This window comes from Theropithecus gelada, chromosome 1 (assembly GCF_003255815.1).
Source record: "Theropithecus gelada isolate Dixy chromosome 1, Tgel_1.0, whole genome shotgun sequence".
NCBI lineage: Eukaryota > Metazoa > Chordata > Mammalia > Primates > Cercopithecidae > Theropithecus > Theropithecus gelada.
In genome coordinates, this window is record NC_037668.1 from 51301089 (window position 1) to 51325993 (window position 24905).

General features: G+C 46.2%; 1 protein-coding gene across 1 annotated transcript; it reads right to left on the minus strand.

Moving 5' to 3' along the window:
* Positions 1-433: 433 nt before the first annotated feature.
* On the minus strand, positions 434-24905 carry FUCA1 (alpha-L-fucosidase 1). Its single transcript, XM_025394119.1, has 8 exons — positions 24427-24905; positions 21092-21226; positions 18204-18341; positions 14346-14451; positions 9215-9415; positions 3994-4184; positions 1431-1530; positions 434-1212 (listed from the first exon to the last, which is right to left on the minus strand). The coding sequence occupies exons 1-8, from the start codon at positions 24813-24815 to the stop codon at positions 1072-1074; spliced, it is 1401 nt and encodes a 466-aa protein (XP_025249904.1). The 5' UTR covers positions 24816-24905; the 3' UTR covers positions 434-1071.

The following is a 24905-nucleotide window of genomic DNA, read 5'->3' on the forward strand; positions in this document are numbered from 1 at the left end:
TTCAGCGTTAAGGAGATTTTGCAAGATTAAAAAAAAAAAACCACACAAATCAGAAACTGATCATAAAGCTATAAGCAGTCTAAGTTGAAACTAGGAAAAGGCCGGGCGCGGTGGCTCAAGCCTGTAATCCCAGCACTTTGGGAGGCCGAGGCGGGTGGATCACGAGGTCAGGAGATCGAGACCATCCTGGCTAACATGGTGAAACCCCGTCTCTACTAAAAATACAAAAAACTAGCCGGGCGTGGTGGCGGGCGCCTGTAGTCCCAGCTACTCGGAGGCTGAGGCAGGAGAATGGCGTGAACCTGAGAGGCGGAGCTTGCAGTGAGCCGAGATCGCGCCACTGCACTCCAGCCTGGGTGACACAGCGTGAGACTCTGTCTCAAAAAAAAAAAAAAAAAAGAAAAAGAAACTAGGAAAAGAAAGCTATCCCATGTTTTTTTGGTAGAAATGATGTGATGCATACATTTTTTTATTTGATCATATTTAAAAAGACAGAGCAGAATCACATTCATTTTCTTAATAGTATCACTGTAAACATAGCGAATTTTGTTTGGTGCTCTTAGATTGCTCTGGAAATTTCTGAAGAGTTGACCATAGCAGCTTGGTTAGCCTTTTCCTTTCCCCCAAGACTCTCCTGCCCTTTGCATAGTGTTGGTGACAACTGATGCTAACTAAATAGCATGTGGCTGAGCTTGCCAAATCCTTTCCACCTCCTCCCATAGGCAACAGGGTGACTTGGCTGAAAGGCATTGAGTAAGCAAGTAGGTTATCAGAGAACAGAGGGAAGATTCCATTGTAGATAATTTCAAATATTAGAATTGATGAACTCAGAGTTTAACTGCTCAGTCCCTTCTTCTGCTGACCTGATACAGATATAATCACAATGGATCTCAGATCTTTGGTCCATTAAGACATCGGGGTAACGTACTCAGTTCCTTTGATTAAAATGTGTTGGAAAAGCCATCTCTGGGTGGAGAAGACAAGTTTGTTGATTATAGTGATGGTATTATAAGAGGAAAACTGAAGCAGCAAAACAGCAGGCAGCGCCTCTTTCTTCTTGCACTTAAATGATTACTTCACTCCCGTCAGCTTTATAGTCCAAGCAAACTCTGCAGGAACAGCAGAGGGTGGCAACTGGGGCAGAGAGATGAGGAGACCTTTATCTGGATCTGTGGACCACTTCAGATCTCCTTGAATTCCCAGCATCATTATCTGCAGAAAACAAAAGGGAATGAAACCAACTGGTAATGCACTAATGAGTAGAGAATACAGGCTGACTATGGTGGGAAACGGCCATGCTGGGCCAGGGCAGGAAAGCCAGTCTAAAAGAGGTATGAATATGGGAGAAACCTGGCAGGGAAGGAAGAAAGGATGAATCTGCCAATTCCTTTACAGAAAGTTACATCTTAGGACTGACTGAGCCTCCTTACCTTCGTAGTTGAGGTAGTTATGGGAGATTCAAGGTTTAAGACTCCATTTTCTGGCCAATGCAGAAAAATGGCATAAACAGCTGATCCCTTTGAGGTATACCTGGGAAAACAGAAACAACACTGTCAAAGATACCTGGCTTGTTATCCTGATATACAACTTTATGCATTCCCTTTTAATGTTAATCTTAATTTTTTTTTCTTTTGAGACAAAGTCTCACTCTGTTGCCCAGGCTGGAGTGCAATGGTATGATCTTGGCTCACTGCAATCTCTGCCTCCTGGGTTCAAGCAATTCTTGTGCCTCAGCCTCCCGAGTCACTGGATTACAGGTGTGCGCCACCATGCCTGGCTAACTTTTGTATTTTTAGTAGAGATGGCATTTTGCTATGTTGAACAGGCTGGTCTTAAACTCTTGGCCTCAAGTGATCCACCTGCGTCGGCCTCCCAAAGTGCTGGGATTACAGGTATGAGCCATTGCACCTGGCTCCTTATTTTTTTTTTTTTTTTTGAGTCAGAGCCTCACTCTTGTCCAGGGTGAAGTATAGTGGTACAATCTTGGCTCATTGCAACCTCCACCTCCCAGGTTCAAGCAATTCTCCTGCCTCAGCCTCCTGAGTAACTGGGATTACAGGTGCCTGCCACCATGCCCAGCTAATTTTTGTATTTTTAGTAAAGACAGGGTTTCACCATGTTGGCCAGGCTGGTCTTGAACTCCTGACCTCAGGTGATCCACCCACCTTGGCCTCCCAAAGTGTTGGGATTACAGGCGTGAGCCACTGTGCCTGGCCGAATTTCTCTTTTTTAGTGATGGAGTCTTGCTGTGTTGCTCAGGCTGGTCTCAAACTCCTAGGCTCAAGTGATCCTCCCACCTTGGCCTTCGAAAGTGCTGAGATTACAGGTGTGAACCACTGCACAAGGCCACTTATTCGCCTTTCAATTATCTACCAAATCCCAGTCCTTGAGTCTGTCACTGCTAATAGGGAGCACCAATAACTCACTACCAATGAAGGTCTGCAGGAAGGAGGCAGTTTATACAACTCTATCTGGTGATATCCTCCATTTTCCCTGCCAATTGGGTCAAGTTGTCTTTAAAAATTAACTCCTACACCAGTTACTTCAAATAAATGAGGCCATTTACCTTATTATTCAAATCTCTTTTCTATTCCAAATCCATGTGAAAATAGCAGAGACTATAACAAGGACAAGATATGCAATGAAGACAGATTTGTTGTTCAGAGATTTCTTTCTTTTTTTTTTTTTTTTTTTCTGAGACCGCACCTGGCCTGTTCTGAAATTTCACTATCTTTAGAGAAGAGGATGAAAATCACTACTATGGTTTGAATGTGTCTCCCAAATCTCATGTGTTGGAAACTTAATCTCCAAATTCATATGTTGATGGTACAGTATTTAGAGGTGAGGCCTTTGGGAAGTAATTAGGATCAGATAAGGTGATCAGGGTAGGGCCCCATGATGGGACTGATGGCTTTATAAGAGGAAGAGAGACCTGAGTGGACATGCCCACTCTTGTCCCCAACCATGTCATAATGTAGCAGGAAGGCCCTCACCAGATGCTGGTGCTATGCTCTTGAACTTCCCAGCCTCCAGAACTGTGAGCTAAATAGACCTCTATTCTTTAAAAATTATCCAGTGTAAACCAGGTGCAGTGGCTCATGCCTGTAATCCAAGCACTCTGAGAGGCAGAGGCAGGTGGATCACTTGAGGCCAGGAGTTCGAGACCAGCCTGGCCAACGCGGTGAAACCCCGTCTCTACTAAAAATACAAAAATTAGTTGGGCATGGTGGTGGGTGCCTGTAATCCCAGCTGTTTTGGAGGCTGAGGCAGGAGAAGTGCTTGAACCCGCGAGGCAGAGGTTGCAGTGAGCTGAGATTGTGCCACTGTACTCCAATCTGGGCAACAGAGTGAGACTGTCTAAAAATAAAATAAAATAAAATAAAAATCCAGCCTGTGGGATTCAGTTATAGCAACAGAAAACAGACTAAGACAACCACTAAACAGAAACTCATCCAAAACAGAGGGATTAATGGAGGGATTAGATCCAGAGACCTAAGCTCTCTGGTATAATATAAGCAGTTCCCTTTAATCGAACACTTAGTTTGTGCCTGGCACTCATCTCATTTAATCCTCACAACAACACTATAAAGTATCGTCACTCCATTCTGCAGTGGAAAAAAATGGGACCCAAGATCAAATAACTAGATCCCGAAGTCCAAGTATGAATGGAAAGAATTTAGAATGGGGCCCTGTGCAACCCAAGCATTCGTTATTACTATTTTTAGGGGGCAGGGTAATAATCTCAATAAATTGACGGATGCTTTGTTGCTCCTTCCCTTTTCACCAAACCCACTCTCTCCCCTCACTGGTCAAAGATAACCCAGTAGCCTAAGACATAACTCAAATGGGGCACAAATTTTATGGGAAAATGACAGCTTTTGGATTTTCTCAAGGCAACTTCCAGCCTGGCTTGTAACATTGTGGACCCAAGGAGATACCAGTTCCAGATGGGGCACCATCCTGTTCTTACACACAACAGAAGACGAGACTCACCATACAGATGTTGTGTTCTTTTCCCATTGCACCCGCCACGGTTTGGAGGCATAGATGGCCTCTCCGTTGATGCTCAGCCATTTCCCAAGAGCAAGAAGTCTTTCTTGGAAGATGGGAACAATCAATCCGTCTTTGGTTGGTCCAATGTTCAGAAGATAGTTGCCCCCCAAACTGACTGTCTGAACCAGTTCCTGGAGAGAACAGACACAGTGAAAGTCTAGCTAGGAAAGCCAAGTCTGGCATCATGCTTAAAACAGACAGTAGGAGAAGAGAAAGAATCTAGGGCACACTGTTTGGTAAATATCCTCTGCTGTTTTAAATTTTTTTTTTTTTTGAGCCAGAGTTTCACTCTTGTCGCCCAGGCTGGAGTGCAATGGCGTGATCTCGGCTCACTGCAACCTCCACCTCCCTAGTTCAAGCAATTCTCCTGCCTCAGCCTCCTGAGTAGCTGGAATTACAGGCATGCGCCACCATACCCAGCTAATATTGTCATATTTTTAGTAGAGACAGAGTTTCACCATGTTGGCCAGGGCAATCTCAAAACTCCTGACCTCAGGTGATCTACCTGCCTTGGCCTCCCACAGTGCTGGGATCACAGGCACGAGTCACCACACCTGAGCTAAAAATTCTCTCTCTATATATATTTTTGTCACTATAAAAGCAGGTTAGGCTCATGTGAATAAACTGAAAAATCATGCTATAAGATGGATAATTACATTAACTCGAATTTCAGGGAGTGGCCATGGAGCACTTCCTGTGATACTGTACTTCTCATGGCGCTGGGTGAGTGGGAAGGGTCATGCCCCAGAAATGTGAGGTGTGGGCAGGGAAGCTGAGAATTTCAGGACATTATGCATTGGGTTATATAAATGCACATGCTGCCCCTTTGGGAAAACTGCTATAAAGAGATACGTTCTTTTTTTTTTTTTTTTGAGACGGAGTCTTGCTCTGTCTCCTAGGCTGGAGTGCAGTAGCATGATCTCGGCTCACTGCAACCTCTACCTCCTGTGTTCAAGTGATTCTCCTGCCTCAGCCTCCCGAGTAGCTGGGTCTACAAGCGTGCACCACCATGCCTGGTTAATTTCTGTATTTTTAGTAGAGATGGGGTTTCACTATGTTGGCCAGGCTGGTCTTGAACTCCTGACTTTGTGATCTGCCTGCCTCACCCTCCCAAAGTGCTGGGATTACAGGTGTGAGCCGCCACGCCCAGCCAAGACATACATTCTTTATGGCTTCTGGAGTGGGATTCGGGTGTGTGTGTTTTTACTGTGACCTTAAACAGGTATTATACATATCCAGGCAGCTCAGAAAAACTAAGGTTATATAGACTAGGCGCGGTGGCTCACACCTGTAATCCCAGCACTTTGGGAGGCTGAGGCGGGCGGATCATGAGGTCAGGAGATCGAGACCATCCTGGCTAACACAGTGAAACACCATCTCTACTAAAAATACAAAAAATTAGCCAGGCGTGGTGGCAGGTGCCTGTAGTCCCAGCTACTCAGAAGGCTGAGGCAGGAGAATGGTGTGAACCCAGGAGGCGGAGCTTGCAGTAATCCGAGATCGTGCCACTGCACTCCAGCCTGAGCGACAGAGCAAGACTCTGTCTCAAAAAAAAAAAAAAAAGGAAACTAAGGTTATATAGAGAAAATTTTAAATTCATTATAGAAAATTTGAAGAATTCAGCCAGGCGTGGTGGCTCACGTCTGTAATCCCAGCACTTTGGGAGTCCGAAGCAGGTGGATTACCTGAGGTCAGGAGTTTGAGACCAGCCTGGCCAACATGGTAAAGCCCTGTCTCTACTAAAAATACAAAATAGCTGGGCACAGTGGTGGGTACCTGTAGTCCCAGCTACTTGGGAGGCTGAGGCAAGATAATCACTTGAACCCAGGAGGTGGAGGTTGTAGTGAGCTGAGATCATGCCATTGCACTCTAGCCTGGGCAACAAAAGCAAAATTCCATCTCAAAAAAAAAAAAAAAAAGGAATTTAAAGAATTAATTGTAAGAATTCATTTACAGTACTCCAAGTGACACTACACCATTAACTCTTGATGTCTTCTTCCAGTCTTTTTCCTATGTAGTTAACTTTATAGAGTTGTAATAATATGTAACTTATCTATTTATTTATTTATTAAAAAAATTTTTGGCCGGGCGCGGTGGCTCAAGCCTGTAATCCCAGCACTTTGGGAGGCCGAGGCGGGTGGATCACGAGGTCAGGAGACCGAGACTATCCTGGCTAACATGGTGAAACCCCGTCTCTACTAAAAATACAAAAAATTAGCCGGGCATGGTGGCGGGCGCCTGTAGTCCCAGCTACTTGGGAGGCTGAGGCGGGAGAATGGCGTGAACCCAGGAGGCGGAGCTTGCAGTGAGCCGAGATCACGCCACTGCACTCCAGCCTGGGAGCACAGCGAGACTCCGTCTCAAAAAAAAAAAAAAAAAAAAAAGAAAATTTTGGCCGGGCGTGGTGGCCCAAGCCTGTAATCCCAGCAGTTTGGGAGGCGAGACGGGTGGATCACTAGGTCAGGAGATCGAGACCATCCTGGCTAACACGGTGAAACCCCATCTCTACTAAAAAAAAAATTACAAAAAACTAGCCGGGCGAGGTGGCGGGCGCCTGTAGTCCCAGCTACTCGGGAGGCTGAGGCAGGAGAATGGTGTAAACCCAGGAGGCGGAGCTTGCAGTGAGCTGAGATTGCACCATTGCACTCCAGCCTGGGCGACAGAGCGAGACTCTGTCAACAGGCATGCGCCACCATGACCGGCTAATTTTTTTGGATTTTTTAGTAGAGACGGGGCTTTACCATATTGGCCAGGCTGGTCTCCAACTCCTGACCTTGTGATCCGCTCTCTTTGGCCTCCCAAAGTGCTGGGATTACAGGCGTGAGCCACCGTGCCCAGCTACTTATTTTTATTTTATTTTATTTTATTTTATTTTATTTTATTTTATTTTATTTTATTTATTTTATTTTATTTTATTTTTTGAGATGGAGTCTGGCTCTGTCGCCCAGGCTGGAGTGCAGTGGCCGGATCTCAGCTCACTGAAAGCTCCGCCTCCCGGGTTTTACGCCATTCTCCTGCCTCAGCCTCCCGTGTAGCTGGGACTACAGGTGCCCGCCACCTCGCCTGGCTAGTTTTTTTGTATTTTTTAGTAGAGACGGGGTTTCACCGTGTTTGCCAGGATGGTCTCGATCTCCTGACCTCGTGATCCGCCCGTCTCAGCCTCCCAAAGTGCTGAGATTACAGGCTTGAGCCACCGCGCCCGGCCAATTTTTATTTTTTAAAATAGAGATGGGGTCTCACTACATTGGTTAGGCTGGATTTGAACTCCTGCCCTCAAGCAATCCTCTTGCCTTGGCCTCCCAAACTGTTGGGATTACAAGTGTGAGCCACCACCATGCCCAGCCCATACGTAACTTTATGGAAAAAAAATATATAATAATAGAGATAGGACCTTTCTATGTCCGCCAGGCTGGTCTTGAACTCCTGGCCTCAAAGGATCCTCCCACCTTGGCCTGATAAAGTATTGGCATTACAGGTGTGAGCCACTGTGCCCAGAGCCAATATGTAACTTATTTTTTCACTCAGTGCTCTAAGCATTAACCCATATTAAATTTGTCAACATTTTTATGGTTACCAGGAGTTTGAGACCAGCCTGGCCAACATGAAGAAACCCCATCTCTCCTAAAAACACAAAAATAAGCTGGGCATGGTGGCATGTGCCTGTATTCCCAGGTATTCGGGAGGCTGAGGCAGGAGAATCGCTTGAACCCGGGAGGCGGAGGTTGCAGCAGGCCGAGATCGCACTACTGTACTCTAGCCTGGGTGACAGAGTGAAATTTGGTCACACATACATACATACATATATACATACATACAAATAATCCTGGAAAGGACTTCTGCACAACTTTCTTGTGTAATTCCAATTATTTCCTTGGACAGTTTCTGTTAGTCTATTCAATGTCCTTAAAAGCATTCTATTGGCCGGGCGCGGTGGCTCAAGCCTGTAATCCCAGCACTTTGGGAGGCCAAGGCGGGCGGATCACGAGGTTGGGAGATTGAGACCATCCTGGCTAACACGGTGAAACCCCGTCTCTACTAAAAAATTAAAAAAAAAAAAAAAAAAAAAAACTAGCCGGGAGAGGTGGCGGGTGCCTGTAGTCCCAGCTACTCGGGAGGCTGAGGCAGGAGAATGGCGTAAACCCGGGAGGCGGAGCTTTCAGTGAGCTGAGATCCGGCCACTGCACTCCAGCCTGGGCGACTGAGCGAGACTTCGTCTCAAAAAAAAAAAAAAAAGCGTTCTATTGATCTGCACTTCTATCCAGAGTGCTTCCATTGCATTTACATAAAAAAGCTGGTTTTGCAGCCATAAAAAAGCATGAATCCATGTCCTTTGCAAGGATATGGATGAAGCTGGACATCACTCTTACATAAAAAAACCGGGTTTGCAGCCATAAAAAAGAATGAGTTCATGTCCTTTGCAGGGACATGGATGAAGCTGGAAACCATTGTTCTCAGCAAACTAACACAGGAACAGAAAACCAAACATCGCATGTTTTCACTCATAAGTGGGAGCTGAACAATGAGAACACATGGACACAGGGTGGGGAACATCACACACCAGGGCCTGTTGGAGTGTGGGGGGCTAGGGAAGGGGGAGCATTAGGACAAATACCTAATGCATGCGGGGCTTAAAACCCAGACAACGGGTTGATAGTTTGCAGCAAACCACCACGGCACATGTGGTGACAAACCTGCACACTCTGCACACGTATCCCAGACCTTAAAGTAAAATTTAAAAAAAGAGAGAAAAAAAATAATTACAATCAATCATATAGTATGTTAGAAAGTAATAATAATAATTTAAAAAGCTGGTTTGAGATCCATAGTTAAAAAATAATGAACTCAGGCCAGGTGCCATGGCTCATGCCTGTAATCCAGTGCTTTGGGAAGCTGAGGCTAGAAGATCTCTTGAGGCCAGGAGTTTGAGACCAGCCTGGGCAACACAGCAAGACCCTGTCTCTACAAAAAATTTAAAAAGTAGCTGGATGTAGAGGTACATACCTGTAATTCTAGCTACTCAGGAGGCTGAGGTGGGAGGATCACTCGAGCCCCAGAAGTTTGAGGTTACAGTGAGGTATGATCGTGCCATTGCACTATTGCCTGCATGACAGAGCAAGACCCCATTTCATTAAAAAAACAAAAAACTCAAAGGTGCTCTTACCGAAATGATTTCAGATTCTTCTGTAACATCAGACATTGCCATGTCACGACGATAGCCCCAGGAAAACTTGTCAATGCTGGTGCACATCTCCCACTTGTGATCTGGCAAGCTCTGTGGCTTGAATTTATCTTTACAGTTATAGTATCCTCCATGGTGACAGGAACAGTTCTGACCCCATCGGTCATTTACTACCACCTCATCCTAAGAAGGGAAAGAATACTTGGTCATGAGGAGTAAAACCACTTGACTTCTTTATGTAATGCACTTTGGTAAGGCTCTATTTGAAAGCAAGAAAGTTAGTCTAGAGCAGTGGTTCTCAACTGGGGGCAATTTTGCTCTGGAGGGGACATTTGGTAAAGTCTAGAGACATTTTTGACTGTCATAACTGGGGTGGTACGCCATCTAGTGGGTAGAGACCAGGGATGCTACTAAACATCCTACAATGCACAGGATAGCCCCCATAGCAAACAAATATTCAGCCCTAAATGTCAACAGTACTGAGGCAGAGATACATGTCAGGGCTGGGAGAGCCTGCTTTAAAGATCATCTGGTAAACCACTTATTCTATAAGAAGAGAAATGGGCCAGGCACGGTGGCTCACGCCTGTAATCCCAGCACTTTGGGAGGCCGAGGTGGGTGGATCATGAGGTCAGGATATCGAGACCGTCTTGGCTAACACAGTGAAACCCCATCTCTACTAAAAATACAAAAAATTAGCCGGGTGTGGCGGCGGGCACCTGTAGTCCCAGCTACTCAGGAGGCTGAGGCAGGAGAATGGCGTAAACCCGGGAGGCAGAGTTTGCAGTGAGCCAAGATCGCGCCACTGCACTCCAGCCTGGGTGACAGAGCGAGACTCCGTCTCCAAAAAAAAAGAAGAGAAATGGACAGGAGAGGACCTGCCTGGGACCATGCCCCTAGGCAGTTTTAAAAGCTGGAACTACAAATCAGGTATCTGAACCCATGGCAGGATGTTTTCCAACTATATAATCCCAACCTTACCTAGGTAAAGGAAAGCCAATCCCACTCAAAAAAAAAAAAAAAAAAAAAGGTTTAGCTGAAGAATGACAAATCATACATGGAATATCTTAATGTAAATGTTAAATATGGCAGCATATTTTATAACAGGGTGGCCAATACAAGATAAATTTGGGAGGCCGAGGCAGGCAGATCATGAGGTCAGGAGATCGAGACCATCCTGGCTAACATGGTGAAACCCCGTTTCTACTAAAAATACAAAAAATTAGCTGGGCGTGGTAGCATGTGCCTTTAGTCCCAGCCACTCAGGAGGCTGAGGCAGGAGAATCGCAGGAACCCAGGAGGCAGAGATTGCAGTGAGCCGAGATTGTGCCACTGCACTCCAGCCTGGGCGACAGAGCAAGACTCTGTCTCAAAAACAAAAACAAAAACAAATGAAACCTGAAACCATGTTCAACTCATCGTGGCAAAAGGAGATTAAATAAAAGTTTTAAATTCCCATTTCTTGCCTGTTTTAGAGTCATTTGCATTGGTATGGAAGTTTCTCCTAAGGAAGCTAGTTAAGTGCCAAAGAGAAATAGAAGAATAGTCATTATTTGTAACTAGTTCAATCCAATGTCTGGGCATCATGGGGTCACAGAATTGAAACGGACAACACAAGATCAATTCAAGAACAGGTATGTAAAAGCCATTTCAGAGAAAAATGGGGTATTAACAATCCTAATTCTTCATTCAACACCTACCCATCCATTTATTCAATAGGTATTTACTCAACAACTACCATGAGGCTCACACTGTGGGCAGATTATTGGGTCTCCCGGGTGAATAAAACAGAGGTCTTGCCCTCAACCATCCAGCAGATACTAGCAGAGGAGAAATATGTGGACAATTACAATATGACATCATATCAGAGTTTATTACCTGGTTACAAGATTATCGAGGGCTTTGAGGTTCATAGCTGGCTCCACGACCTAGTAGTCAAGGGGTCTTAGGCAGGTAACTTTACCTTTTAAGTCTAGTTACCTTATCTATAAAAACAAACAAAACCAACCAAACAAACAAAATCCAAAAGCAAATATCACCCACCTCACAGGGGTTTGAGAGGGAGAGATAAAAGTGACAGTGTACCCAGACTCTGGCACAGAGTGAGTAAAGGTCGCTCCTCGCCACACCTCCCCTTTCTCAGAGTCCTCAGGTGATATGAATGCTCCCTGTACACTCAGCCCGTCAAGGACAGACACAGCCATGCACTCCTTCATCCCACAGAAGCTAATGCAGTACCCTCCACTTTGGCATTCGAGCCAGTTGTCTATGGATTGTGGAGACCTCAGGACATATTTCTACTATCATACTGGTCACCCTATAATGTACTTCATTTGTATGTCTGTCTTTCTCTTCAGACTAGTTCTCTAAAGGCAGAAACCATTCATTCAGCATTTCCAGGGCTTAGCATGCGGCATGCTACAGCACCGGTTCTCAATAAATCCTGGTAGAAATGAAGGAGAATCTACAGTCCCCATATGTCTGCAAAGCTATTGTGAAGATGGGTTGAGACACAGCCACACAGAAGATCCTGGTTGCTGAGGAATTATCGTTTAAGAGAGGCCGGTGGGGAGCGCTGGCTCATGCCTATAATCCCAGCACTTTGGGAGGCCGAGGCAGGTGAATTACAAGGTCAAGAGTTCAAGACCAGTCTGGCCAACATAGTGAAACCCCATCTCTACTAAAGATACAAAAAATTAGCCAGGTGTGGTGGTGTGTGCCTATAATCCCAGCTATTCGGGAGGCTGAGCCAGGAGAATCGTGTGAACCCAGGAGGCGGAGTTTGCAGTGAGCCGAGATCATGCCACTGTACTCACTCCAGCCTGAGCAACAGTGTGAGACTCCATCTCAAAAAAAAAAAAAAAAGAGGCCAAAAAGGCTCAGGCTGTCTAGCTAGTCATGTTTTTTAAATGGCACTGGGGTTGATATTTTCTTCCCTTTTCCAATCCTGCATCTTTGGCTAATTGTTTTTCCTTCTGTGATATTCCTTAAGCACAAACACTAGACTGTAACTTCACATAGCAAGTGACCTGGCTCCAGGGGTATACACCCTGAATATATACATAGACGCCATTTCAGAGACAAATGGGGTATTAACAATCTGAATTATTGGTTCAACACCCACCTACTTATCCTATTTATTCGGCAACTACCATGAGGCTCACACTGTGGCAGACACTGGGTTTCCAAGGTGAATAAAACAGAGTTCTTGCCCTCAACAATCCAGCAGAGACTAGCAGAGACAGATATGCAGACAATTACGATATGACATCACATCAGAGTTCATTACCCAGGGATGCACTGCACATCTGGGAGGTCATAAACATTCATCAAGTTCCAGAACACCATTTTTTTTTTTGAGACGGAGATTTGCTCTGTCACCCAGGCTGGAGTGCAGTGGCACAATCTCTGCTCACTGTACCCTCCACCTCCTGGGTTCAAGCAGTTCTCTGCCTCAGCCTCCTGAGTAGCTGGGATTATAGGCACCCACCACCACGCCTGACTAATTTTTGTGTTTTCAGTAGAGATGGGGTTTCACCAACTTGGCCAGGCTGGTCTTGAACTCCTGACCTCGTGATCCACCAGCCTCGGCCTCCCAAAGTGCTGGGATTACGGGGGTGAACCACCACTCCCGGCCTCAGAAAACCACTCTTAATCTGTCTCTGTGCATCATATAGAATCTGTTTTTTTCTTTCTTCCCATTTTCTGAGCTTAGTAATAGAGACCCAATAAGACCCTTAGACATTTATGAACTACCAAGGTACCTCAATACAAACTGGATTTACACTTTTAAATCCACAACAAATCTAGAACATGTACAATTTTGAAATTTGCTATAGTGAAGATTGGGGTTTCCGCTACTTTGCAAGTACACTAAAATACAAACTGTAAATGGGCAGCCATTATGCACTGCCTAATAGTGTTGATTATAGGGAGGGGTACTGGGTAGGCCACATTCCCCCAAGGATTTGCATATAAGGGAAGTGAGTGTGCCCCCTGAGAGTTAAACTATAAAATCAACATAGAGTAGTTGGGATTGCAGACATTTGCATTTTATTCCTCCATTTAATTTTGTATGTTTTGCATATATGTTTTCTTTATTTTTTTGGAGACAGGGTTTTGCTCAGTTACCCAGGCTGGAGTACAATGGCACGATCTAGGTTCATTATAGCTTTGACCTCTTGGGCTCAAGTGATCCTCCCATATCAGTCTCCCGAGTAGCTGGGACTACTCATCTGTGCCACCATATCCAGTTAATTTTGTTTTTTTATAGAGACAAGGTCTCACTATGTTGCCCAGGCTGGTCTCGAACTCCTGGGCTCAAGTCATCTGCTTGCTTTGGCCTCCCAAAGTGCTGGGATTACAGGCATGAGCTGCTGCGCTTGGCCTTTATGTCTTTTATGTTATATGTTTTCTTTATATTTTATTATACATTTTAATATATTTTTGGTGATTTTCTCATTTGTAACATTTGCTTAATAGAGTTTATTTTCTCTGTAGTGGTCTGGGAATTGTAATTACTATTTTTAGTCTACTATGTAAATTTACCATTGTTTAAACCTATAATGTCAAAGTTAAGAACTAAAGGAGAATGCCGGGCATGGTGGCTCATGCCTGTAATCCCAGCACTTTGGGAGGCCAAGGTGAGTGGATCACCAGAGGTCAGGGGCTTGAGAACAGCCTGGCCAACATGGTGAAACCCTGTCTCTACTAAAAACACAAAAATCAGCTGGACAGGGTGGCGGGCGCTTGTAATCTCAGCTACTCAGAGGGCTGAGGCAGAAGAATCACTTGAACCTGGGAGGCAGAGGTTACAGTGAGCGGAGACCACACCACTGCACTCCAACCTGTGCGACAGAGTAAGACTCTGTCCCAATTAAAAAAAAAAAAAAAAAAAAGAACTAAAGGAGAAGAAAGCTTATACTCTAAGGGAGCCAGGGAAGATTAAAGGAGAAACCTTTAACATCCATTAAGTGCCCCAGTCCCTACTGCCCCCATGTTGATATTCCTGTTTATTATTGCTCCTGCTGCTGTTGTCTACTCCAGAGTTTGGCTCCTTGTACTTTCTTTCTTCATAGGAGATAAATAAGAAAGAAGTCATATAATCACATACCTTGACGGGGCTATCATTGTAGAGCCAGGAAAGAAAATTTGTGGAGTTCCAGTAAGTATCAGGACATTCCCACTCCCCATCAGACCAGATCAGATCAGGTTTATAGCTGGAAGACATGTGATCAGGACAGAGCTTATTATCTATGTTCACAGTAAAATCTTATGGACCTTTTTTTTTTTTTTTGAGATGGGATCTTGCTATGTTGCCCAGGCTTGAGTCCCGCAGCTATCAACAGGTACAATCATAGTGCACTATAGCCCAGATTCCTGGGCTCAAGTGATCCTCCTGCCTCAGCCTCCTGAGTAGCTGGGACTACAGGTGCATACCACTGCACTTGACTTATGGACTGATTTTTGCAATAAATATTTTACAATTAATTTTCCTCCATTTTGAAAGTATGTGGCATAAAAATTATCACAACGCAGAGGATGTGGAAAACTGCAAAGATTTGCTAATAAAACCACTGTTTAAAACAAACACAACATTTTGGTATATTTCCTCCTGATCTTTTCCTTTCTTCCTTTTTTTTGAGACAGTGTCTTGCTTTGTCCCCCAGGCTGGAGTGCAGTGCTGTGATCTCGGCTCACTGCAACCTTCACCTGCTGGGTTCAAGTGATTCTCGTGCTTCAGCCACCCAAGTAGCTGGGATTACAGGTGTGCACCCCCATGCGTGGCTAATTTTTGTATTTTCAGTACAGACAGTGTTTTGTCATCTTGGCCAGGCTGGTTTTGAACTCTTGGCATCAAGAGTTCACCTGCCTCGGCTTCTCAAAGTGCTGGGATTTCAGGCACGAGCCACTGTGCCTGCCCTAATCTTTTTCTTTACGCCTTTTAGAAAATGGAGGTGTAATCAGCCTACAAACAATTTGGTTTCCTTTCAACAACTAATTCCAGTTAAGAATGGTGTTTCAAGGAAGCAAAGGAAACAAAATGGTGCTTCAGGACTATAAGACTAAGATTTGCTTTGAAGATGTTTCAAGAGTTTGAACTATTTGTAAAATGCATTTTTGTGGATAATTACCAAAGTCTGTACCATAAAGGATTTATGGAATCCATTGCAGCCCCATTTGTACTTTAGCATATTATTACTCTGAGCCCTATAAGGCATATATATTGTGTGTGTATATATATAGATACATATGTGTATACCTATATGGTAAGCATTATTATTCTCATTTGAGCAGCAAGAACTTGATGCTCAGCAGGGCAATTTGTTTTAGGTGACAAGGCTTGTAAGTAACAGGAGCTGGAACTCAAATACAAATCTGCCTGATGCCAAACTGTCCACTGTACTCCATAATTAGCAGGTAAACTCTAGGAAGATCACTAAGTGGCAAGATATAACACAGATGGTCTGTGATTTACTCTGTATAAGAAATTGTACTAGGCAATCTAAACTCATTACCTCATTAGTTCTCATGATTCTATGATATATTATTATCCCCATTTCACAGATAGAGAAACCAAGATCTTGAAAGATAAGTAGTTTGTTCAAGGCAACATAGCCAAGTATGAAAAAAGAATGGGGATTTCAGATTCAGTAATGTCTAAATCCATGCCTCTGATGGTCTCTTACAACTGTTACTATTTTCTTTTTTTTTTTTTTTTTTTTTGAGACGGAGTCTCGCTCTGTCGCCCAGGCTGGAGTGCAGTGGCCAGATCTCAGCTCACTGCAAGCTCCGCCTCCCGGGTTCCCGCCATTCTCCTGCCTCAGCCTCCCGAGTAGCTGGGACTACAGGCGCCCGCCACCTCGCCCGGCTAGTTTTTTGTATTTTTTTAGTAGAGACGGGGTTTCACCGGGTTAGCCAGGATGGTCTCGATCTCCTGACCTCGTGATCCGCCCGTCTCGGCCTCCCAAAGTGCTGGGATTACAGGCGTGAGCCACCGCGCCCGGCCTACTATTTTCTTAAGAGAAGTCATCTGGGCCGGGCGTGGGGGCTCAAGCCTGTAATCCCAGCACTTTGGGAGGCTGAGACGGGCGGATCACGAGGTCAGGAGATCGAGACCATCCTGGCTAACACGGTGAAACCCTGTCTCTACTAAAACATACAAAAAACTAGCCGGGCGAGGTGGCAGGCGCCTGTAGTCCCAGCTACTCGGGAGGCTGAGGCAGGAGAATGGCATAAACCCAGGAGGCGGAGCTTGCAGTGAGCTGAGATCCCGCCACTGCACTCCAGCCTGGGCAACAGAGCGAGACTCCGTCTCAAAAAAAAAAAAAAAAAAGAGAAAAGTCATCTGTATAGAATCTGAATACAAGGTAATTTTTCTTTTCTTTTCTTTTTTTTTTGAGACAAAGTTTTCCTCTGTAGCCCAGGCTGAAGTGCAGTAGCACTATCTAAGCTCACTGCAACTGCCTCCCAGGTTCCAGAGATTCTCCTGCCTCAGCCTCCTGAGTAGCTGGGACTACAGGACTGCACCAGCACACCTGGCCAAATTTTGTATTTTTAGTAGAGGTGAGGTTTCACCTGGCTGGCCAGGCTGGTCTCGAACTCCTGACTTCAAGTGATCCACCTGCCTCGGCCTCCCAAAATGTTGGGATTACAGGCGTGAGCCACCGCGCCTGGCTAAAGGTGATTTTCCTTTGCTCTAAAGTGAGGGCTGCTCTAAAGCAGCTGCCTCTGAAGCTTTAAGGGTCTACCGTCCTCTATGAGTCCCCAGGCTCGAGAAAGGCAAACAGGGGTAAAACATAGTGAAGTCTAGTGACAAAACCCTAAGTGAAAGTGATCATTTAAAGAATAATGGTGCGGGGCGCGGTGGCTCAAGTCTGTAATCCCAGCACTTTGGGAGGCCGAGACGGGTGGATCACAAGGTCAGGAGATAGAGACCATCCTGGCTAACACGGTGAAACCCCGTCTCTACTAAAAAATATACAAAAAACTAGCCGGGTGAGGTGGCAGGCGCCTGTGGTCCCAGCTACTCGGGAGGCTGAGGCAGGAGAATGGCGTGAAACCGGGAGGCGGAGCTTGCAGTGAGCTGAGATCCCGCCACAGCACTCCAGCCTGGGCGACAGAGCGAGACTCCGTCTCAAAAAAAAAAAAAAAAAAAAAAAAAGAATAATGGTAATAATAACAACACCCTTTGTACCAGGCACCGTGACAGATACATTTCACATACTATTCTGAGCCCTACAAAGAAGGCATTATTATCCCCACTTTTCAGAGTGAGAATCAAGCTCAGGAGACTGTTCTATTTAAGGCGTGTAACAGAAGCCAGAATTCAAACACAAATCTGCCTGATGCCAAACCACCGCCTTCTCCAGGGTGCTGACACAGGGAAAATGGCATGTAAGAAGGGAACTAAAATTTTGACTTTCTACCACCCTGGGTTTTGTGTGACTGTTTCAATGCATAAGGCAATATGACCCCATGACAGAAGTTCTGAAAAGCAGGAGGAAAGAACATATTTTGTCTTAATACAACCACCACTTTTTTTTTTTTTTTTTGAGACAGAGTCTCACTCTGTTGCCAGGCTGGAGTGCAGTGGCAAGATCTCGGCTCACTGAAAGCTCCGCCTCCCAGGTTCACGCCATTCTCCTGCCTCAGCTTCCCAAGTAGCTGGGACTACAGGCGCCCACAACCATGCCCAGCTAAGTTTTTTATTTTTAGTAAAGATGGGGTTTCACCGTGTTAGCCAGGATGGCCTCGATCTCGTGACCTTGTGATCCGTCCACCTCAGCCTCCCAAAGTGCTAGGATTATAGGTGTGAGTCACCATGCCCGGCTACAACCACCACTTTTTATTATTTTGATGTCTTTTAGATTTTCTTCATACCTATCCCTCCTCCACTTTAACAGCACCCTATTGGAAGCTCTGATTTCATTGATAAAAGTCGTAGGGCTAAAATATTTCTGTGTCTTACCTGTTAACAAGGTCGTACAGCTCTGGCATTGTTTTTGCACCGACAAAATACTGTGTTTTAAAGCCATTTTTCTTATCAAGTAGATAGAGTGGATGAAACCACTCTAAGAGTGAGTGGTATAGTCCATAGCGGATGTTCCTTAAACAGAAAAACAGAACGACAACTGTCATTAAGCATAGAACAAATAATTTATTTTAAGGAAAATCAGTTCTAGCATTTTTTCATCTCATTGAGACTCACTCATAAGAGCATGTAGAGAGGGATGGGATTCAAAACCATTTCCTTAAATTATTCACCATTCACTTAAGCAAAATAAGGTTTACTGTGTTTTTGATTATACACATAACTACCTTTTATACATAAATATCTTAACAACAAAATGTTATTTAAACCATCTTTTATCGTTTAAGTCAATTATACCAATAGTGTATAGTCATGCCAGGCGTGGTGGCTCATGCCTGTAATCCCAGCACTTTGGGAGGCTGAGGTGGGAGGATCCCTTGAGTCCATGAGTTTGAGACTAGCCTGGGCAACATAGTGAGACCTTGTCTCCACAAAAAAATTAAAAAATTAGCCGAGTGTGGTGGTGCGAGCCTGTAGTCCCAGCTACTTGGGAGGCTAAAGTGGGAGGATGGCTTGAGCCCAGGAGGTAGAGATTGCAGTGAGTTGAGATTGTGCCATTGGAGTCTAGCAAAGGCAACAGAGTGAGGCTCTGTCTCAAAACAAAAACAAAACAAAACAAAAAAGCATATAGTCCTATTTTTAAAAAATATCTTCCCTGTCAATCATAAAATTTCATATTTAAAGAAACTGGAAAACAGAAAATAAAATATTCAAAGTACTCTTACTCAGAAACAATCATTAGTAACATTTTCCACACAGTTGAAATGAATATAGGTTTATTGTTTTATTTATCTAAGATTTACTAATAGTTCTTAACATACACAAAATGAAATGTGGTTGATGACCTAATTTCATACTCAATAAAGCTTGCTTTGGGTTAAGAATGGTGAGTGTTACAAAAACCTTACGATGCAAGAAACAATGGCACAGATAAAAAATAACTGAAGTATTTCATCATATGAACCATGGACTAAATAAAGGTGGTAAAAATCGTGACTCCTAAAGTCCATGTCTAATCAACATCTCAGAGTTTTACAGCAGGACTATAAGCAAAGCACAGTGCTGAGAAACAAACTGAGCAGGTGACAGGAGTCAGCAAACTCTTTTTTTCTGGCCGGGCGCGGTGGCTCAAGCCTGTAATCCCAGCACTTTGGGAGGCCGAGACGGGCGGTTCACGAGGTCAGGAGATCGAGACCATCCTGGCTAACACAGTGAAACCCCGTCTCTACTAAAAATACAAAAACTTAGCCGGGCGAGGTGGCGGGCGCCTGTAGTCCCAGCTACTCGGGAGGCTGAGGCAGGAGAATGGCGTGAACCCGGGAGGTGGAGCTTGCAGTGAGCTGAGATCCGGCCACTGCACTCCAGCCTGGGTGACAGAGCGAGACTCCGTCTCAAAAAAAAAACAAAAAAAACAAAAAAAACAAAAAACTCTTTTTTTCTTTGAGACAGAGTCTCGCTCTGTCACCCAGGCTGGAGTGCAGTGGCGTGATCTCGGCTCACTACAACCTCCACCTCCCGGGTTCAAGCGATTCTCCTACCTAGCGTCCCGAGTAGCTGGGATTACAGGCAAATGCCACCAAGCCCGGCTAATTTTTGTATTTTTAGTACAGACAGGGTTTCGTCATATTGGTCAGGTTGGTCTTGAACTCCTGACCTTGTGATTCGCCTGCCTCTGCCTCCCAAAATGCTGGGATTACAGGTGTGAGTCACCACACCCGACCAGCAAACTCTTTTTTTTTTTTTTCAAGACTGAGTCTCGCTCTGTCGCCTAGACTAGAGTGCAGTGGCCAGATCTCAGCTCACTGCAAGCTCCGCCTCCCGGGTTTATGCCATTCTCCTACCTCAGCCTCCCGAGTAGCTGGGACTACAGGCGCCCGCCACCACACCCGGCTAGGTTTTTGTATTTTTTTAGTAGAGACGGGGTTTCACGGTGTTAGCCAGGATGGTCTCGATCTCCTGACCTCGTGATCTGCCTGTCTCGGCCTCCCAAAGTGCTGGGATTACAGGCTTGAGCCACCGTGCCCGGCCAGCAAACTCTTAAAGGTTCAGATAGTATTTTAGGTTTTGCAGGTCATTTGGTCTCTTTTTTTTTTTTTTTTTTTTTTTTTTAAGACGGAGTCTCGCTCTGTAGCCCAGGCTGGAGTGCAGTGGCCAGATCTCAGCTCACTGCAAGCTCCGCCTCCCGGGTTCACGCCATTCTCCGGCCTCAGCCTCCCGAGTAGCTGGGACTACAGGCGCCCGCCACCTCGCCCGGCTAGTTTTTGTATTTCTTAGTAGAGACGGGGTTTCACCGTGTTAGCCAGGATGGTCTCGATCTCCTGACCTCGTGATCCGCCCATCTCGGCCTCCCAAAGTGCTGGGATTACAGGCTTGAGCCACCGCGCCCGGCCTGGTCTCTTATCTCAGCTCTCCAATTGTAACTTGAAAGCCATCATAGACAGTGCATAAATGAATAGGCATGGCTGTGTTCCAATCAAACTTTATGATTTATACACTCAGCCTACTCCTCAAACAGGACATCAAGTAGCATCATAGTCTATGTTGGTTATCCTTCATCTAACCAAATATGGCCATGAACTTCTCTAATGGTGTCCCCTTTGGTCACGCGAAAACTGTGAAGCATCAAACACTGCTAATTCAAAGGCCAGAAGCCCTTCCGGCTACTTGCTAAATGCAAACCTAGAAAACACACGAGAGTAGAGAAGATACAGAACTCTTGACAGCCAGATCCAGAGATGACAGGGTAACCATCCCTAGACACCCACCTCTTCCGGAGAGCTGTTCCCAATTCACCAACCAAATCCCGATGAGGCCCCACATCCTTGGAGTTCCAGTTCCAAGACACAGGACTCGGCCAGTTTGTGAAGCCTTCATGATGCTTTGTCGTCAAAACTACATACCTGTGGACAGCAAAACCACATGAGCAAAGGAAGTGGGCAGTGAACTTGCATGAACTTGTCAGGCACGCCTGAGGCTTTTTAAATGGCTGAAAGAACTTGACCACAACAAATGTACTTGTACCAGTGACTATATTAGTGATATCCAGGAAGCTGCTGCAGTCACAATTCCCCCTGGGCATTGCTCCAGGAATGGAAGCAGATTTGAGGAAGTCCCAACCCTCAGTCCCCAGTGAAGGAGGAGGCCCAGAGGGAAGGAAGAAGTAGGTAAGGGAAAAGAAGTGCACCTTAGCTCTGTGATTCTTCAACACTTCTGGTAGGAAAGATTAACTTTCTTTCACTCTTTGCCCTGAAGGAGAAAGATCTCTACTGGAAATGGCAGATGACAGAAAACTAAGCCATTTGCTGGCCAGGCATGGTGGCTCACACTTATAATCCCAGCACTTTGGGAGGCCAAGGCGGGCGGATTACCTGAGGTCAGGGGTTCAAGACCAATCTGGCCAATATGGCGAAAACCCATCTCTACTAAAAATACAAAAATTAGCTGGGTATGGTGGTGTGTGCCTGTAGTCCCAGGTACTTGAGAGGCTGGAGCACAAGAATTACTTGAGCCTGGGAGACGGAGGTTGCAGTGAGCCGAGATCGTGCAACTGTACTCCAGCCTGGGCTACAGAGCAAAACTGTTTCAAAACAACAACAACAAAAAATAAGAAAACAGAAAACTAAGCTGTTTGGTTTACCAAGCCTACATAAATTGCCTCTCATTTATTATAGAGGTAACAAAAGACCCAATAACTGGGAGAAAAGGCAAGTGTTGAAATAACAAGCAAATCACTCAATATTTAATTTGATTTTATGGCAGAAAAACAGGTAATACCTGCACTTTATGATTCAATCACTGGCCAGAGTAGGGAACTCCAGGACTTGAAGGACCAAGTCCTTTTAGGCTCTGTGGGGCAAATTCTTCTTTAAAAATTTTTACAATCCTTTAAAAATGTAAAAACCATTCTCACTTCATGGGCCTTAAAAAACTGGCAGAGTCTGGGCGCGGTGGCTCACGCCTGCAATCCCAGCACTTTGGGAGGCCAAGGCGGGCAGATCACAAGGTCAGAAGTTTGAGACCAGCCTGGCCAACATGGTGAACCCTGTCTCCACTAAAAATACAAAAATTAGCTGGGTGTAGTGGTGCGTGCCTGTGATCTCAGCTACTCAGGAGGCTGAGGCAGGAGAACCGCTTGAACCGGGACCCAGGAGGTGGAGGTTGCAGTGAGCCAAGATCACGCCATTGCACTCCAGCCTGGGCAACAAGAGTGAAACTCTGTCTCAAAAAAAACAAAACAGGCCGGGTGAGGTGGCTCACGCCTGTAACCCCAGCACTTTGGGAGGCTGAGGCGGGCGGACCACGAGGTCAGGAGATCGAGACTATCCTGGCGAACACTGTGAAACCCCGTCTCTACTAAAAATACAAAAAAATTAGCCGGGCATGGTGGGCACCTGTAGTCCCAGCTACTCGGGAGGCTGAGGCAGGAGAATGGCATGAATCCAGGGGGCGGAGCTTGCACTAAGCGGAGATCGCGCCACTGCACTCCAGCCTGGGCGACAGAGCGAGACTCCGTCCCAAAAAACAAACAAAAAACCAAAAAACAAAACAAATAAATGAACAAACAAACAAAAAAAATGGCAGAGGACCAATCCCGCTGACCAGTTTGCAGACCCTGGTGCAGTGTACACAACCTTGATGTCATGAGACCTGCAGTCTAGGACATTGTATTTCTTCCTCTCTTTGGGCCAGTCACCTCATCCATGAAATAAAAGGCAGGGAAAGAGGCTATCTCCCAGATTTTAATTTTTCTCACTTATAAGTTATGGATCTCTAAGGTCCTAGGAGACAAACACGTCTCTGCTTAATCAAGTCTTATACTCCCATACATTTAATGGCAAACACTAAATGCCAGTTATAATTTCTGTTTTGTACAAGAGAATCCAAAGTTCAAGAGAAACGAAAACCCGGAAGATAGCTTAGGAACCAAGATAAGGATGGAAGACTGCTCTAAGCCAGGGGCTGGGGAAACCTCCCCGCCTCCATTCTTACTCTTCTCCAACCCACTTCTCTCCCAGCAGCCGAATGAATCTTTCAAGAAGCTGAGAGTAGGCCGGGCGCGGTGGCTCTAGCCTGTAATCCCAGCACTTTGGGAGGCCGAGACGGGCGGATCATGAGGTCAGGAGATCGAGACCATCCTGGCTAACACGGTGAAACCCCGTCTGTATTAAATACAAAAAAACTAGCCGGGCGAGGTGGCGGGCGCCTGTAGTCCCAGCTACTTGGGAGGCTGAGGCCGGAGAATGGCGTGAACCCGGGAGGCGGAGCTTGCAGTGAGCTGAGATCCGGCCACTGCACTCCAGCCTGGGTGACAGAGCGAGACTCCGTCTCAAAAAAAAAAAAGATAAAAAAAAAAAAAAAAAAAAGAAGCTGAGAGTAACCACTCCCTGACTTAACACCTGGAAATACAGGGCTCTCAAGGCTCACTCCAGGATAAGCCCCTGCCTTGACAACTTCTTGCGTCCTGGTCTCCCCTTATCCCCACCCCAGTGCTCTTTACTCTGTTGTCTGAACCAGCCACCCCCAAGTTCCAACAGTTCTCAGAGTCAAACCTTTCTTGGGCACTTCCTACGTACAAGGGATTGAGAGGAGCAAACGAATGACTATCTGTACTGTTGCCCAAATACACTGCACACCAGAACTCCCCTCTCTTTTCCTCTTAGAGACATTAGGACTGAAAGGAAAGGATACAACCCTTCTATAACCATAGAAGAGGCTGCAAGGAGGCTGAAGTGACTTGTCCAGGTTCACAGTTGAATTAGAACCAGGCTCCACACCACTGATTTGAAACCCTGGAGTCCTGATAGGGCTGCCAATCTGAAAGGGACATCAGTGGCCTAACTCAGCCCTCTCGGTGCACAGGTGTAGATACCCAGGGCTTCCCAGTCCGCCATCTCCCGAACCTTCATTTATCAGTCCCCAGCCAGACGTACCTCCTCCTCATCAGGTGTGCCACGCTCACTCCTGCGGCCGCAGGAGGCCACACGCGGGTCCCGGGGTCATGGGGGCTACCGGCAGCTGCGCGCCCCGGCTGGCCGCCCACCCCACCTCCTGTCTGCTACCCGAGCCGGGAAGGGGCGCCGCCCCCTGGGACCACACTCACTTGGCGCCCGCGGCCTGGAAGAGGTCGGCCCACTCCTCCGGGTGGAAGAAGCGCGCGGTAAACTGCGGCCCGAAGTCGGCGTAGCTGAAGCCGGGCGGGTAGTTGTCACGCATGAAGCGCTGGTACTGCGGCCGCCCCTCGCCCTGCCAATTCCACCAAAACCACTCGCTGCCCCAGGCGGGCACCGAGAACACGCCCCAGTGGATGAACACCCCGAACTTGGCTTCGTCGAACCAGGACGGCAGCGGCCTAGAATCCAGGCTCGGCCAGTCCGGGGTGTAGCGGCGCAGAGGCTGGGCCCGACGCACCGACTCGGTCGCTCCGAGGAGGAGCAGCAGCAGCCACAGCGCGGGACCCGCCGGCCGCCACCTCTTCCCCGGAGCCCGCATTGCTGCCCGGAGGCGACGCGGCCCACTCTTAATGCGCAGGTGCTGGCGCGCGGCTCCGCCCACTCTGACTAACGATTGGCCCGGAAGGAA